This window comes from Pseudoliparis swirei, chromosome 4 (assembly GCF_029220125.1).
Source record: "Pseudoliparis swirei isolate HS2019 ecotype Mariana Trench chromosome 4, NWPU_hadal_v1, whole genome shotgun sequence".
Taxonomy (NCBI): Eukaryota; Metazoa; Chordata; class Actinopteri; order Perciformes; family Liparidae; genus Pseudoliparis; species Pseudoliparis swirei.
Window position 1 is genome coordinate 28205599 of NC_079391.1, and position 18471 is coordinate 28224069.

General features: G+C 46.0%; 1 protein-coding gene across 1 annotated transcript in view; it reads left to right on the top strand.

Annotated features, from left to right (window-relative positions):
* Window positions 1–17255, top strand: part of uacab (uveal autoantigen with coiled-coil domains and ankyrin repeats b) — a 30101-nt gene extending 12846 nt beyond the window's left edge. The window contains 12 exon segments of the mRNA XM_056413742.1: window positions 677–714; window positions 1052–1108; window positions 1342–1449; window positions 1865–1897; window positions 2717–2809; window positions 3248–3278; window positions 3391–3440; window positions 3965–6105; window positions 6107–6677; window positions 7368–7520; window positions 15883–15948; window positions 17102–17255. Of these exon segments, the coding sequence (XP_056269717.1) occupies window positions 677–714; window positions 1052–1108; window positions 1342–1449; window positions 1865–1897; window positions 2717–2809; window positions 3248–3278; window positions 3391–3440; window positions 3965–6105; window positions 6107–6677; window positions 7368–7520; window positions 15883–15948; window positions 17102–17173 (3413 nt within the window). The 3' untranslated portion in view covers window positions 17174–17255.
* Window positions 17256–18471: the final 1216 nt, after the last annotated feature.

Here is an 18471-nt window from a genome sequence, read left to right on the forward strand (position 1 = left end):
CCTATATATTATAGAATTACGTCATTGCAGAATGTAAATATTCTGTATAATTTGTATTTTTTTACTCTTGGTCAATATTCAATTCAATTCAGATTATTTTGTATAGCCCATTCTCACAAATTACAAATTTGCCTCGGAGGGCTTTACAATCTGTACACATAGACATCCCTGTCCCAGAACCTCACATCAGATCAGAAAAAAACTCCCAAAAAAACCTTTCACCGGGAATAAGGGAAGAAACCTTCAGGAGAGCAACAGAGGAGGATCCCTCTCCAGGATAGACAGGTGTAATAGATGTCATGTGTACAGAAGGAATCATTCCAGAGTTATAACACATTCAATGAATATGACATGGGCCACGATCCAGAACTCCATGATCCATCAGGCAGATGGAGGTAGAGAGGAGGAGTGGGTGGGGCATCACCACAATATGTGTTTTAACACTTCTCAATTTGAATATCTCACTTTATTTTGAGCCATAATCTTGATTTTCACGATTATTCCCTGATTCCGTGTTTCTCTGATATATTTTCTTGCTTTTTGTGCTTGAGTGCATTCCTTTCCTTGAACATGTTTTGAAGAAACTCTGTTCTGTAAACACACCTGTTTTATCAAGTCTTGACAAAAAAACATCTTGATGTGTGTCTGATTTAGCTGTTTTCGGGTTTTGTTCCAGACAAAGAAACCGCGAAGATGGAGCAGTGGAAGCGACAGGTAATCCTGCAGCATTCAGTTCACTGGCTCAGCCCATCCATTACACCCTAACTATAGCGAGGAGCAGCCTTTATTCACCACACTACTATACACCTTGACATTTGGTGCGGCAAATTTCTTCGGCATTCTCGTTTTTTAATGAACAAAATTCAAATATGGTAAAGCACAATGCCATTCATATACAAAGACACTTTGAATCCACACTTCAAAGCATTTTTTTTGCATGACTGCCATCTAGTGATCACAACTGAGTGTTGTTCTGTACACTTTTAGAACCTGTGGTAATGTTATATCTTCAAAACATGGTTGTAAAAAAAGATCCCCGTCTCATCCCCAGCATTCAGTGGAGAGATCAGAGGCAGCTGAGGTCAACAGAAGGGATCTGATCATACATGTAAGTGCTGTTAAGCCTTATCCTCTCTATTCCACACAAACACACACGCAACTTTCCTGACATTTAAGGAGTGTTTGCTTGAATTCACTGCATACAATGTCAAATTCAGTCATACATATATCCTTAACCATAAAACAGGGAAAACATTATTATTTTTTAAGCATTCAGTAATTGTGTTTTGGTTGGTTGACGTTTGTAAGCTTTATTGTTGCATGTGTTGGCGGTTGTTTCAGGACTTGGAGAGGCAGAACGAGACCCTGCAGGAAAGTCTTAGGAACTACCACCAGGACCAGGGAGCCTTGTTAGATGAAGTCAACGTGCTGCAGCAACAGCTGACACAGGTAAACAAGACAACAAGAGCTACGTGGCTAAAGAATAGCTAAGCAGCGTGAGCAACCCTGCAAACAGGCTTGTGTTTTCAGTGTGTGGGTACATCTGAGGCTCTTTAACCAGACAAATATAAGCAAATATATAATATTAAAAGATGATTTGAGTCGAGCTCTCTTGGCTTAATGTCATCATCCCAATATCAAGGAGTGGGAAATATGTTTCTAAACCCAAAGCAGCCTTTGAGATTTGTGATTGCTGATGTAAAATAGTGATGACGTACATCATTCAGTGAGCATATTAGATTGCTAAATTTTAGCTGCCAGAATAATAGCGACGACATTTAATAAAAAATAATGTAGTGGTTTGTTGTGAGATATTAATCACTTAATTGACTGGAAACATTTTTTCTTTTTCATTCTTCTGCAGGAAAAGATCACTGTGGAAGACGCTCAAAAAGAGGTATGAAACTGAAATGATGCATTAGACATTGTGGGCCTCATTCGCAGTTAGTTTGAAAGGATCTTATTATCCAGCAGTAGCAGCCTGGAGACGTCTTAAGTTACCGCGTGACCTCTGAATCCTAAAAATAAGAGCAAACGAAAGAGGTTGAGGAAGTTGGCGTAGTGTTATCAAGGGGCAAGGGAGGTAGCTCAGTCCAACTGTGACGTAATGGCACTTGATAACTTGCTGCCAGGTCCACACATTCAGGATTTAGGGTCAAGTGCTGTAGCAAGTCAGCGTTGTGTAATTTCCTCAAACACATTTTTTTTAATGCAATAAAGTATTGATTTTAGTTAGAAAGTCAGAAAAGAAAGATCAACAAAAAGTCAAATGTATGACTCCCACAAACGTCAACATCTATGCGTTAAGGTGTGTGTTTGCTATTATTATTAATTATCAATTATTATTAATGAGGCTCAATCTTCTAGAAGTTGCTGCTTATTAACTGATTGTGTGCAGTGAGATCTGTGAGTCAGATGTAACCATCAAAAAAGACGATTGCTAAAAGTGAAACAAATATATTATTTGCAGCACTTTGGTCAATTTACCTCCAAACATGTTTATTAAGCCCATTTGATAATGTTTGTAAAAATAGTCTTAGAAGCCCTTACCGAATGGTGTGGGGCAGATATTTCTTTCATAAAGATGTAAAATATGTATCTAAATGTATTTTTGAGGAGTGAGTAAAGTGTACATATTCCTTTTGATAAATGATATTATGAAATCATTCACTTATTAGTCACTTATTGATCTTCGTGTTTCTTCCTCGTGAATCAGAAGGATCAGTTGAAGATGTTACTGACTTCCAAAGAGAGAGAGGAAGGGCCTCGAGGCCAGGAGACTGTCAAGGTTCAGCTCCGGAGTACTTTGGTCAGTGACTTTAGACTTAATCTCATTTTTACTTCCGACTTCATACATGTCGACAGTCTTGAGCTGTAATTTTAAATTTAAAAAAAATGTACATTCAGTTTCATATTTGAGTGTTGGTGCAAAATACATCAGTGCTGATCAAACGATGTATACCTCGCGGCAGTTTCCTTAATTAACAAACATGTGACCAAGATGCTGCTATGTTATGTTATGTAATGTATATGTTGTCCTATCTATTGCTGTTATCTGATGGTGTTGTCATGTGTTGGATGTTGCTCTGTGAACCCACCTTCCGAAACGTCTCACTTGTAAAATAGTTTGATCTCAAATGTCACATCCTCGTTTATATAAGGGTTATGAAGAATAGTCTATCAAGTTTTGAAACTAGAATAAAGGTCTGTACCGTTTGTAAATGTATGTTTCTGTGTGTATTCACAGGGGGACTACTCTGGACAGTCTGTTATCAAAGGTGAGTGTCATCTCTTGACTCATAAAGAAACTTTTGAGACCATTATTTCGACATTCAGCTGCAGAGTATGACGAGGGCTGAGTGTCATGTTTGTTACCTGTTTTTCCCGCAGGTAAAGAAAACATTTTGGTCAAACAAGCTCACAGCCTGGACTACGAACATGTAAGTTTCTATCTGCGGAACAGTTTGACATGACTTTCAAATGTCTAAAGTACAGTAGTTTGCATTTGAGCAGTCTGTTAACAATGGTGGGCTGACAGTAGGCTCTCCATACAAATTCAATTAAATGTTCTATTCAGTTTATTTTATATAGCCAAATATCACAAATTACGAATTTGCCTCAAAGGGCTTTACAATCTGTACACGTACGACATCCGTGACCCAGGACCTCACATCGGATCAGAAAAAACTCCCAAGAAATATAGAAAAACCCTTTCACGAGGAAAAAAATGGAAGAAAACTTTTATACAGTATTCAGTTCCTGCTTATCTTCTTCTTGCCCTCCTCCGTAAGAGAGAATTTGACTGATTTAAATTTAAATCTGTAAAATTATCAATCTAAGGAAAGGTAGCCAACAAACCTTTTTTTTGTGAATGGATTACGCAGCATTTGACATCTCTTCTCTTCGCTCTCATAAATGATAATGACAATAAAACAAAATATATTTTCCTCATTCTCTGCAACAGCTCCCGAAACCTGGCATGTCGCGCTCGCTGTCTCGACCTCCAGAGCAGAGTCATGCCACTGCGGGCCGGGACGCCTCCGGTGATCTGGATGCCCTCCGACGTGAACTCGAGGCGGTCAAGAGAAGACAAGTGGTCGCGGATGAAGAGGCGACGCGGCTCCTGACGGCCCTGAACCGCAAGAACCGAGAGTGCCAGGAGCTGGTTCTCAGCCGAGACGCCATCCAGAAACAGGCCGACCAGCAGGTCCAAGAACTGGAGGACGCCCTGGGCGACATCCAGAAGAGGATGCTGGATTCTGAGTGTAAGGTCAAACAGCTGCAGGCCCATGTCGTCACCGTGAAGGAGCACTTGGGGGGCCAGGCGACGGAAGAGCTGCGAGCTCAGCTCCTGGACGTCAAGGCCAAGTACGAAGGAGCGTCGGCCGAAGTGTGCCGCGTTCGCAACCGCCTCAAACACAGCGAGAAGGCCTTGGAGGAGTACAAGAGCGGCGAGAGCCAGCTGTCGACGGAGGCAGAAAAGCTGAACCAAGCGCTGGGAGCCGTGACCGCCGACCGGGACGAACTGGCGGAGACCCTTCTGGAAATGGAAACCCGCTTGAAGGAGAGCCGGATGAAACACGGCAACACGGTGCCGGCGGAGAAGTTCGACAACATGAAAAACCTGCTGAGCAACGCGGTCGATGAGAAGGAGCGGCAGATCGCCGAGCTGAGGGAGGACTACGACCGCACGCTGGAGGAGGTGTCGGAGCTCCACCGGAAGCTGGACGGCCCGCCGTCCAAGGGGGGACCGGGGTCGATGTTCGCCGAGGAGCAACAGAGGATACGGGCGGCGCTCGAGGAGCAGAACGCTTCTTTGAGAAAGAAACTGGCCGACGTCACGGCCCGAAGCCAGGGTCTAATTCAGGAGGTCGAAGAGAGCGAGGAGGAGAGGGATGTACTGCGAGAGCAGCTGGAGGAGCTCAGCGGCAGGATCGACGTCGACTACGTTCCCGCGAAGGCGCACGACGACGCCCGGAGGGACATGGTGACGGCGTTGGAGGAGCTGGAGGACAAACTGTTGGAAGCCAGCGAACGTTGCGGAAAAGCAGAAGGGCGAGTCCGGCAGCTTCAATCCGAGAGGCCGGCGCTGCAGCAGAACATCAGCAGCCTGCAGAACGCCGGCGAGAAACACCTGAGCGACATGGACGCTCTGAGATCCCAGAATGCCGAGCTGTCGGAGAAACTCGAAGTGTTGCGGCGGCGATGCGACGACCGGGACGAGGAGTGCGCGCAGCTGACGGCGCAGAGCCGGACTCTGAAGCAGAGCTTAGCGGGCGAGTATGTTCCCAGGCGGCAGCACGAGCAAGTGAAGGTGGAGTTGAGCTCCACCTTGGAGAGCGCGAAGGCCGAGAGGTTGAAGTCGGAGACCAAGGGTAAGGAAAGTGGGGAGGAGGTGAGGAATGTGAAAGAAAGAAATGAAAAGTTGAAAGCAAAGTTGGAAAAAGTCCAGTTGGAGATGGAAAGAGACTACGTGAGCGTCAAAGACCACCGAGCCATCGCGGACGAGTTGAACGCCGCCGTGCTCGAGGCGGAGAGGAGAGCGAGCGAAGTGTCGGGGAATTACGCGCTGGCTCAGGAGGAAGCGGTCAAGCTTACCCAAGAACTGGAAGCACAGAAGAAAGAACTTGATACCATACAGGAGGCCATCCAGTCCAAGTTCATCCCTCTGACGGCGGCGAGGGAGAAAGACCACTCCCACAGTGCGCAGGTGGAGGAGCTGACGGTCCAGCTGTTGGAGACGGAAGAGAAGTATAAGAGAGAAGTGTCTGCGGGGGAGAGCGTCAAACGGGAGAACGACAAGCTCAGAGTCGAGATGGCGTCCGTTCAACGGAGACTGGACTCGGCGGTCGTCACCGGTGAAAAGCACAAGAATGTGGAGGAGGAGTTCGAGGGATTGACTCAGAAGTTGGCGAAGTTGGAGCGGCGGCACGAGGAGGCAACGCTGCAGAGAGCGGATCTCCAAGAGCAGAACGCCCTCGGCGGCGCCCAGATCCAGAACCTCCAGGAGCGGCTGAAATCGGAGTTGACTCGGATCGCGACGTACGACACAGAGCTCAAGGCGCTCCACGACGCCATGCAGCGGGCGCAGGCCGACTGCAAGAAGCGCGGAGGCTCAGCAGGAGGAGGCGCAGAGGGTGTGCGCCCTGCAGAAAGAGGTACAGGAGCGCCGTGGGGATCGGACGACTCTGCTGCAGCAGCAAGACGAGGCCAGCGGCGCCCTGGAGGCCGAGGTCGCCGGGCTTCGCCTGGCTCTGCGCCAAGAGGAGGCGAACGGCGCCCAGAGGGCCCGAGATGCGTCGGCGCTGCAGTCGGCGCTGCAGTCGGAGCTCCTGCGGGCCACGCGGGCCCTCGCCGACGCCGAGGGCCGAGAAGACCAAATGAGCCGGCTGACGACGGAGAAGCGGCGGCTGGAGGAGGAGGCGGCGGCCGGCCTGAGCGACGCGCTCCGGAGCTCAGCGGAGGAGAGCGAAGAGGCCCGGCGGGAGGCGGCGCGGGCGAGGGACGGCGAGAGCAGAGCCCGCGCCGAGATGGAGGCCGTCCAGGAGGAGGGCCGCGCCGTCGAGAGGGAGGTCGGCCAGCTGAAGGAGAGACACGACAAGTCGCTCAACACCATCTGTGATCTTCAAAGGGCGATTCAGAAGTCGGCGCAGCAGACTGAAACCAAAGACAAGAAGGTAGCGCTGAATGCGGTCGTTTTATTTCAACGACGTTTGGTGTCGGCAGTATTTGTGTTTTTGACTTTCGCTGAATGTAGACGCAAAATGTGATCATCTTCCATTCACAATAATTACCTTCGCATTGAAAATGCCGAAGGTTCTGTTTTGATCGCCGTGTATTTATTTATTTATTTTTGTATGCGTGTTATTCGCTTAAGTAAAAAAGTATTAACCGAATCGCATGAAATTTGGTGGGATGATTGGTTATTATCCGGGGACCATTGGATTAGATTTTGGGATCGATCGGGTCAAAGGTCAAGGTCAAGGTCATGAAAAGGTCAACATCTTCTTGAATTGCATGAAATTTGGTGGGATGATTGGTTATTATCCGGAGACCATTTGATTAGATTTTGGGATCGATCGGGTCAAAGGTCATGGTCAAGGTCATGAAAAGGTCAACATCTTCTTTTTACCATAGCACGGTCAATTTCTATCCAATTGGAATGCAACTAATGCCAACATGTTCATAATTCAATGCCCAATCTTGTGATATGCGAAGGTATGCACTCTACCGAGTGCCCGTTCTACTTTGTGTCTGTTTTGACACACACAAAAATCCGATTTGGTGTTGTTTCTAGTTTTGTTGCCTGGTTGCACGTAATGATAAATGGATGAACATTAACGTGTGTGTGTGTGTGTGTGTGTCAGATCACAGAGTTGCTGACAGATGTGGAGCGGTTGAAGCAGGCACTGAACGGTCTCTCCCAGCTGGCGTACACGAGCAGCGCGCCCAATAAGAGACAGACGCTGCTCATCGACACGCTGCACGGTCAGATCAAGAGCCTGCAGCAACAGCTGGATGTGAGTGGACACACAGGAAATGACATCATCATGTGTATATTCTGCCGTTTTTATATTCCATTCACTGCACAGTAACTGTCTTTTTTGTTGAAGGCTGTCTGGGGAAAAAAACATCATCTACGCTTAAATACAGTGATATATTTTTTTTTTTGAATTATCTTAAGGAGGTTAATTAATTAGATTTTTATATTTATACTGCAACATTTTGGCTTTACAATCCATTCGTTTTGATTTAGAATAAAACATGGAAACTACATTAAGTGATTTTTACAGAGACCTAGTTACAATGTAGCAATAAATAGGCACTAAGAAACACAAATAAGGAACTTCGAGGATTCAAGACAAATTAATACAAGAATAACTGGAAGTGAAATAGTAATGAAATGACATATTTATATTGCCCTCAAGATAAAGTATTTTACATGACTTTCATATGACAGAAAGCGAAACATCGCCCACTGTAGAAAACAAACGTGTGCCGCTGTTATCGTAACACGTAGGCGTCCGGCGACCACTGAACGCGTTTCTCTTCTCCTCCGTCAGGATGCTGAGAGGCAGCACAGAGGTGGTCTCCATCTACCGGACTCATCTTCTCAGTGCCGCACAGGTACGTTTCTCTCTGACCTTCATCTTCATGAGCGGTCCCCGGTTCTGTTCACTCGGTTCCACTTCGATGAGGATCTTGTTGAGAACAGGAACAAAGTTACATTGTTCCTGTACTTGTTCTGGAGAAGAGATTCATATTTTTTTATCAAACCTCTGAATCGCATAAAAAACTAGAATGGGCACTCGGTAGAGCGCATACCTTCGCATATCACAAGATTGGGCATTGAATTATGAACATTTTGGCATTAGTTGCATGCCAATTGGATAACAATTGACTATGATAAAAAGGAAGATTTTGACCTTTTTATGACTTTTGACCCGATCGATCCCAAAATCGAATCAAATGGTCCCCGGATAATAACCAATCATCCCACCAAATTTCATGCGATTCGCTTTAATACTTTTTGAGTTATGCGAATAACACACACGCACGCATACAAATAAATACACGGCGATCAAAACATAACCTTCCGCATTTTCAATGCGAAGGTAATAAGCGTTTAACGACATTGGTGTCGATCCTCGGTCGTTCACGGCCACGCATTTCCGATGTCGATAACTAAACTTTGCAGATGTTATTTGCGAGTCATACCTTCTCAAACGCCGTCGAGCAAAAAGGAAGAAAATGGACAAAAGTGGGCAGCTGTTGCAACAGCTGCAGCGCGGCTCTCGTTAGCACGCAGTCGACGTTTTAGAGGCGAAGCAAATCAGTGACACACTGGCGGCTCACAATAAACCAATAAACGGTCACCGCGACCGTGGAACCATCCGGAGACGACCAGTAAAAGATGTTCTGAAATCAGTTTTTATTGATTCGCGGTTTAGCGTTTTGTTCAATCGCGATCAGTCGGCTTTCAGCACGTCGTCACCATTCCAGCGGAGAGACGCTTCCTCATATGTAAACACTCCGGTTACATGTTGGAAGCGGTCGCTGCGGATGCTTTGGGAACGTGTGCGTTGAGTCCACTGGGAGCCGGCTGCAAAATCAAAACAAGAATTACGACTCGGCCAGAACGATTTGAACATACGAAGGTGCACCGCAGCTGTCGAGAGGCCGGAACGCCGAGATATCCGTCATGTCCGTGAGCGATTGACGACACGGCTTTTAGTGATAATCGGGACCGGATTAACTGAATTTGTGTTTCTCTCCCAGGGCCACATGGACGAGGACGTGCAGGCCGCCTTGCTGCAGATCATCCGCATGAGGCAGGAGTTTGTGTGTTGAAGCTTCGGCGAAACAAAATGCTGCCTGCTGACTCCAATCCACCATGTCCACATCGCCTCCTCCTGAGCTCACCTGCTGTGGCCCCTGTGGGTGCCCTGTGGGTGCCCTGTGGCCCCTGTGGGTGCCCTGTGGGTGCCTTGTGGGTGTGCACGCCTTTGTCCTTTGGTAAAATGTCCAAAACAGGCTTCTTCTTTCTTTTCTTTTTTCAGTAGTATGACTGCACTTTGGTTCCCAAACATCAAAGTTGTGGGTAAAAGTGAAAAAATCGTAAATGAATATACAAATTATTTCAACTTATTTCAACAAAAACTGTACTTACAGCGGTTATTGTACACATTTCTGCATCAAACTGACCTGTGAAAATAGCGGTGCCATTTAAAGTTTTCTTGTTTCTCCGCCATCTCGACCACTGATTTCGAAGGTTGGAATCCAAAAACGAATTTTTCGATCACTTTTTTAAAAATAATCTTGAATTGAAATGGTGGCACCCTCATTGTGAAATCATCTTAACGTACATGTTTGACATGCGTGCGGGAACATTTTTCACTCTTACAGAGTGTTGGTGGAAATGAGATCTGTTGTGGGGCGGGGGGGGGGTTGGGGGTTATCTGACACAGCCGAAATGTCAAATGGACACCAACACAAAGACCACGTTCCACATTCCCACTCGACAGCACTCATCCAGTTTGTTGCTAGAATTTGAGACATGCGGTCACAATTTCTTCAACTGGACCTTCAAAGGCAGAATGCAAAAAATAATCCCCCTTAAAATTCACTCACGACCCACTAGGAGTGCGTCGGTGTCCGTCTGCGTTTGAAACGTTTCTGGGCGTCGACTTCTATAAAACAACAACCGGGTGCCAGATCGGAAAGCGGGGGAATCGAAAAGGAAGCGGACACGGCACCAAGAAACACACAAGTATGTCAAATGGAAACGGCAAGCGAGCAGCAGGAGTGAGTCAAAGCTTTCACTCGTGAACTCACGAATTCTACTCAATGTGCCCTTTCGAAGGTCGGGTTTCTCCGACGTTAGAAGTCTGAACACTGAAATCGGTTTAATTTGCTGTAATTATTCCACCTGTTAGTACTGGATACTAAAAGAGCCCTTTATAAGTCGATACATATAGTATATCAGGAGGTCTCGGTCGCTGTGATCTGACTGACATCTGTGCAAATATGAGGCTTCATCAAGTATTCAGAGCTGTCTTTTCAATGGAAAGGTCCCTCTTTGTTCGGACATCGCCAAAGAATAAGTACATTTTGCTCTAAAATCTCTTTTTCGGAAGTTGCTCACAGGAAGAGGACGGTGGACTTTGACTTTCATCTCTGACTTGTTTGTAAAGACACACGCGGTATGGACGGAGGGACCGATAACTGCATCCAATAATTATTTAAATGCACATGTTGGCACAATTGCCCTCTGACCTTGTTCATGTCAGCGACTTTCTCGAGACGTACGAGTCTCTACTAATTTTTTGTGGCGCAGTTATCGCCTCCTGGAGGTCCAGACTGGCACTCGTGATTTCATCCAAACCTGGACTCGCCTTTTTCTCTTTTTGTTTTGCAATACGGTAAATGTTAATGTAACGACAGATTTCCGAGTCACGTCGCTCACACGGCTTCGGTCTGGACTTTGGTTTGTGCTGGATTGGAGTGATGGAGTGATGGAGTGGTGGAGTGATGGAGTGATGGCGTGATGGAGGGAGTGGAGGTCTCTTGCTGTGTCCGACAGTTCCTTTTAGTTGAACCCAGAGTGTCCTCTAGTGGAGAGACTTGGCAGGCCAAGTTGTTTAGAAGTTGTAATAACAGCTGCTGCCTTTTGGAAGCGGGCATATCTGCAAATGTCTTTTATTTTTATTTTTTATCTCTCACGGTAAACTGGGACAATATGAAAATGTGAATGTGACAATGAAATGACGAAGCTTTATCGACTAATATCTATCGCTTTGCATTGCTACATTTATATACCACACCCCCTTTTATTTTGAAGGACAGCACATGTCCCGTATATGAAGCCCGGTGTCCGCAGCAGTACCCTTGAGCCAGCTCTTTGTGCCTCTCGATGGTGTCGTGTAGTGGTGTTGTGATTGCTGAGCGAGTCTCTGATGCCTTTACACTGATATATTTTTCATAGCTTTGTACTACTTTTAATTACAAGTGTGACAATTCTGATATTCAGCAGGTCTGGAAGTAGAGCGGCACAAAACACGCTCAGGGTAACGTCGACTGTGACGCCAAGAGAGCCGACGCCTTTTTATTTATGTGCATAAACGAACCTCCGGAACGGTGATTTTCTTTGGAGCACTTGTGTCTTTTATCTTCCAGCTTTACAAAGTTCAAATTCTCACTCTCTGTTGTTATATTTTGGCCAAAAAACTTACACGAACAGTTTAGTAAACGCCTCATGCAGATGCTCTGAGTCATTACTTCCCGTCTGCCACCGACTGTTAACATAGACTGTTATTTGAATCCAGTTAAATCTCTAAACCACGTTGCCGTGGACCGGTCTGTGTCTTTGACAATAATCTTTGTGTTTGTGACTCAGTGAAAATCAATAAAAGTGCCTAACATAGAAAACCACATTGTTGTCCCGTGTTTCTGTGTTTCCAGACGATTGTTGGAGTTCCATGACCAGTGGTCCCCAAACTAAGGCCCCCTGAACAATACCAGAGACGCATTATGATTGTTTTATTCTTATTATTTCATAAATAGTGTTATTTATTTCCTGACTTTTTTTTTTCTGTGAAGATCCCAGAAAGGGTTATTAATATTTGGTTATGTGTGGCTTTTTAGAAAAAAATTAATGTTTACATTTAGGCACCCCTGCGATCGTCACACTGTTTCTGTTACAAACTGCCCCCGGCCCCCATCAGAGGAGGGAACAGTCATGTGGCCCTCACAGGAAAAAGTTTGGGGACCCCTGTCCACGACGGTTCAACGTCAACATTTCACTCCATGGATTGTCTCCAGACGATGTGTTTTTTTAGGGTAAATATTGACAGGTACATAACACAGTAAACATGTACTTTAACTGATATTTCCATTGTTTTTCATCTTTTTGTTGACGTATACAAACGGATAATAAGCCCACCTCTCCCACTGGTACACCCACCTCGAGGAACAGGAAAACAAAAACATAAAAATAGATACAAAGAGGTCACCTCCTTTTGCCGAGCTAGACGTCTACATATGCACCTAAACACACACATTATTCTAGTAGTTTAATTATTTTGGTTAAAAGATAAGATAATCCTTTATTAGTCCCACAGTGGAGACATTTCAGGATCACAGCAGCAGGTGCACATTAGGGCATTAATAAAAATAAAAGATACAACACAATAACAATACTAAAATACTAAATATACAAAGGAAACTAAATATATACCCAAGGCGGTGACCAAAGTGAATTTCCAGCAGGTTATCCACTGACGTTTAATGTAGCGCCATCACCTGGTCAGAACTTTCAACTCATCCAATATGTTGGTTTATGAACAAATACCTCCGAGGCAAATACACATGCGCTTCGTGCCAATTATCACGGTGAACGTGGAAACAAATTTAATCTGCTGATCAATATGTTCGCATCGTCTCTCATCGTGTTAGCTGGCTGGCGTTAGCATCTCGCTGCAGTTCAGCCTCTCAGATAATAGAGCTTTATTATATTGATTTAGGGAAATTGTCATGTTAAGTTCCAGTGCCAAAGTAGGAAAATAGAGCAAATATAAAATATCAATAAGGTGCTAATTCAAAATTTAGGCAGTCAAACACATACACAGGTTGACGGTGATGATCATGGTTGGTGAGTTGCATAAATATGTGGAAAAAGTGGCATAAAGTTCGGAGTGTATAATCTCAATTTTGTGAAGTACAAATTGATGTTTATGAATAATTGGAAGTGTTCAATGATGTCATATCCATAAGAGCTGTCATGTTTATAATCCATGTGAGGTGCATGGCTGAGTTTCCCCCCCGCTTCTTACTATAATAAATTAGAACAATGTTATCGGACATAAACACAGAATATTCTGCCAATAGTCATTGTGGCTCAGGAGGAAGCGGTCAAGCTTACCCAAGAACTGGAAGCACAGAAGAAAGAACTTGATACCATACAGGAGGCCATCCAGTCCAAGTTCATCCCTCTGACGGCGGCGAGGGAGAAAGACCACTCCCACAGTGCGCAGGTGGAGGAGCTGACGGTCCAGCTGTTGGAGACGGAAGAGAAGTATAAGAGAGAAGTGTCTGCGGGGGAGAGCGTCAAACGGGAGAACGACAAGCTCAGAGTCGAGATGGCGTCCGTTCAACGGAGACTGGACTCGGCGGTCGTCACCGGTGAAAAGCACAAGAATGTGGAGGAGGAGTTCGAGGGATTGACTCAGAAGTTGGCGAAGTTGGAGCGGCGGCACGAGGAGGCAACGCTGCAGAGAGCGGATCTCCAAGAGCAGAACGCCCTCGGCGGCGCCCAGATCCAGAACCTCCAGGAGCGGCTGAAATCGGAGTTGACTCGGATCGCGACGTACGACACGGAGCTCAAAGCGCTCCACGACGCCATGCAGCGGGCGCAGGCCGACTGCAAGAAGGCGCGGGAGGCTCAGCAGGAGGAGGCGCAGAGGGTGTGCGCCCTGCAGAAAGAGGTCCAGGAGCGCCGTGGGGATCGGACGTCTCTGCTGCAGCAGCAAGCCGAGGCCAGCGGCGCCCTGGAGGCCGAGGTCGCCGGGCTTCGCCTGGCTCTGCGCCAAGAGGAGGCGAACGGCGCCCAGAGGGCCCGAGATGCGTCGGCGCTGCAGTCGGCGCTGCAGTCGGAGCTCCTGCGGGCCACGCGGGCCCTCGCCGACGCCGAGGGCCGAGAAGACCAAATGAGCCGGCTGACGACGGAGAAGCGGCGGCTGGAGGAGGAGGCGGCGGCCGGCCTGAGCGACGCGCTCCGGAGCTCAGCGGAGGAGAGCGAAGAGGCCCGGCGGGAGGCGGCGCGGGCGAGGGACGGCGAGCAGAGCCGCGCCGAGATGGAGGCCGTCAGGAGGAGGGCGCGCCGTCGAGAGGAGGTCGGCCAGCTGAAGGAGAGACGACAAGTCGCTCAACACCATCTGTGATCTTCAAAGGGCGATTCAGAAGTCGGCGCAGCAGACTGAAACCAAAGACAAGAAGGTAACGCTGAATGCGGTCGTTTTATTTCAACGACGTTTGGTGTCGGCAGTATTTGTTTTTGACTTTCGCTGAATGTAGACGCAAAATGTGATCATCTTCCATTCACAATAATTACCTTCGCATTGAAAATGCCGAAGGTTCTGTTTTGATCGCCGTGTATTTATTTATTTATTTTTGTATGCGTGTTATTCGCTTAAGTAAAAAAGTATTAACCGAATCGCATGAAATTTGGTGGGATGATTGGTTATTATCCGGGGACCATTGGATTAGATTTTGGGATCGATCGGGTCAAAGGTCAAGGTCAAGGTCATGAAAAAGGTCAACATCTTCTTGAATTGCATGAAATTTGGTGGGATGATTGGTTATTATCCGGAGACCATTTGATTAGATTTTGGGATCGATCGGGTCAAAGGTCATGGTCAAGGTCATGAAAAGGTCAACATCTTCTTTTTACCATAGCACGGTCAATTTCTATCCAATTGGAATGCAACTAATGCCAACATGTTCATAATTCAATGCCCAATCTTGTGATATGCGAAGGTATGCACTCTACCGAGTGCCCGTTCTACTTTGTGTCTGTTTTGACACACACAAAAATCCGATTTGGTGTTGTTTCTAGTTTTGTTGCCTGGTTGCACGTAATGATAAATGGATGAACATTAACGTGTGTGCCGACGCATCTGTGTGTGTCAGATCACAGAGTTGCTGACAGATGTGGAGCGGTTGAAGCAGGCACTGAACGGTCTCTCCCAGCTGGCGTACACGAGCAGCGCGCCCAATAAGAGACAGACGCTGCTCATCGACACGCTGCACGGTCAGATCAAGAGCCTGCAGCAACAGCTGGATGTGAGTGGACACACAGGAAATGACATCATCATGTGTATATTCTGCCGTTTTTATATTCCATTCACTGCACAGTAACTGTCTTTTTTGTTGAAGGCTGTCTGGGGAAAAAAACATCATCTACGCTTAAATACAGTGATATATTTTTTTTTTTGAATTATCTTAAGGAGGTTAATTAATTAGATTTTTATATTTATACTGCAACATTTTGGCTTTACAATCCATTCGTTTTGATTTAGAATAAAACATGGAAACTACATTAAGTGATTTTTACAGAGACCTAGTTACAATGTAGCAATAAATAGGCACTAAGAAACACAAATAAGGAACTTCGAGGATTCAAGACAAATTAATACAAGAATAACTGGAAGTGAAATAGTAATGAAATGACATATTTATATTGCCCTCAAGATAAAGTATTTTACATGACTTTCATATGACAGAAAGCGAAACATCGCCCACTGTAGAAAACAAACGTGTGCCGCTGTTATCGTAACACGTAGGCGTCCGACGACCACTGAACGCGTTTCTCTTCTCCTCCGTCAGGATGCTGAGAGGCAGCACAGAGAGGTGGTCTCCATCTACCGGACTCATCTTCTCAGTGCCGCACAGGTACGTTTCTCTCTGACCTTCATCTTCATGAGCGGTCCCCGGTTCTGTTCACTCGGTTCCACTTCGATGAGGATCTTGTTGAGAACAGGAGCAAAGTTACATTGTTCCTGTACGTGTTCTGGAGAAGAGATTCATATTTTTTAATCAAACCTCTGAATCGCATAAAAAACTAGAATGGGCACTCGGTAGAGCGCATACCTTCGCATATCACAAGATTGGGCATTGAATTATGAACATTTTGGCATTAGTTGCATGCCAATTGGATAAAAATTGACTGATAAAAAGAAGATTTTGACCTTTTTATGACTTTTGACCCGATCGATCCCAAAATCGAATCAAATGGTCCCCGGATAATAACCAATCATCCCACCAAATTTCATGCGATTCGGTTTAATACTTTTTGAGTTATGCAAATAACACGCACGCACGCATACAAATAAATACACGGCGATCAAAACATAACCTTCCGCATTTTCAATGCGAAGGTAATAAGCGTTTAACGACATTGGTGTCGATCCTCGGTCGTTCACGGCCACGCATTTCCGATGTCGATAACTAAACTTTGCAGATGTTATTTGCGAGTCATACCTTCTCAAACGCCGTCGAGCAAAAAGGAAGAAAATGGACAAAAGTGGGCAGCTGTTGCAACAGCTGCAGCGCGGCTCTCGTTAGCACGCAGTCGACGTTTTAGAGAGGCGAAGCAAATCAGTGACACACTGGCGGCTCACAATAAACCAATAAACGGTCACCGCGACCGTGGAACCATCCGGAGACGACCAGTAAAAGATGTTCTGAAATCAGTTTTTATTGATTCGCGGTTTAGCGTTTTGTTCAATCGCGATCAGTCGGCTTTCAGCACGTCGTCACCATTCCAGCGGAGAGACGCTTCCTCATATGTAAACACTCCGGTTACATGTGGGAAGCGGCCGCTGCGGATGCTTTTGGGAACGTGTGACGTTGAGTCCACTGGGAGCCGGCTGCAAAATCAAAACAAGAATTACGACTCGGCCAGAACGATTTGAACATACGAAGGTGCACCGCAGCTGTCGAGAGGCCGGAACGCCGAGATATCCGTCATGTCCGTGAGCGATTGACGACACGGCTTTTAGTGATAATCGGGACCGGATTAACTGAATTTGTGTTTCTCTCCCAGGGCCACATGGACGAGGACGTGCAGGCCGCCTTGCTGCAGATCATCCGCATGAGGCAGGAGTTTGTGTGTTGAAGCTTCGGCGAAACAAAATGCTGCCTGCTGACTCCAATCCACCATGTCCACATCGCCTCCTCCTGAGCTCACCTGCTGTGGCCCCTGTGGGTGCCCTGTGGGTGCCCTGTGGCCCCTGTGGGTGCCCTGTGGGTGCCTTGTGGGTGTGCACGCCTTTGTCCTTTGGTAAAATGTCCAAAACAGGCTTCTTCTTTCTTTTCTTTTTTCAGTAGTATGACTGCACTTTGGTTCCCAAACATCAAAGTTGTGGGTAAAAGTGAAAAAATCGTAAATGAATATACAAATTATTTCAACTTATTTCAACAAAAACTGTACTTACAGCGGTTATTGTACACATTTCTGCATCAAACTGACCTGTGAAAATAGCGGTGCCATTTAAAGTTTTCTTGTTTCTCCGCCATCTCGACCACTGATTTCGAAGGTTGGAATCCAAAAACGAATTTTTCGATCACTTTTTTAAAAATAATCTTGAATTGAAATGGTGGCACCCTCATTGTGAAATCATCTTAACGTACATGTTTGACATGCGTGCGGGAACATTTTTCACTCTTACAGAGTGTTGGTGGAAATGAGATCTGTTGTGGGGGGGGTTGGGGGTTATCTGACACAGCCGAAATGTCAAATGGACACCAACACAAAGACCACGTTCCACATTCCCACTCGACAGCACTCATCCAGTTTGTTGCTAGAATTTGAGACATGCGGTCACAATTTCTTCAACTGGACCTTCAAAGGCAGAATGCAAAAAATAATCCCCCTTAAAATTCACTCACGACCCACTAGGAGTGCGTCGGTGTCCGTCTGCGTTTGAAACGTTTCTGGGCGTCGACTTCTATAAAACAACAACCGGGTGCCAGATCGGAAAGCGGGGGAATCGAAAAGGAAGCGGACACGGCACCAAGAAACACACAAGTATGTCAAATGGAAACGGCAAGCGAGCAGCAGGAGTGAGTCAAAGCTTTCACTCGTGAACTCACGAATTCTACTCAATGTGCCCTTTCGAAGGTCGGGTTTCTCCGACGTTAGAAGTCTGAACACTGAAATCGGTTTAATTTGCTGTAATTATTCCACCTGTTAGTACTGGATACTAAAAGAGCCCTTTATAAGTCGATACATATAGTATATCAGGAGGTCTCGGTCGCTGTGATCTGACTGACATCTGTGCAAATATGAGGCTTCATCAAGTATTCAGAGCTGTCTTTTCAATGGAAAGGTCCCTCTTTGTTCGGACATCGCCAAAGAATAAGTACATTTTGCTCTAAAATCTCTTTTTCGGAAGTTGCTCACAGGAAGAGGAC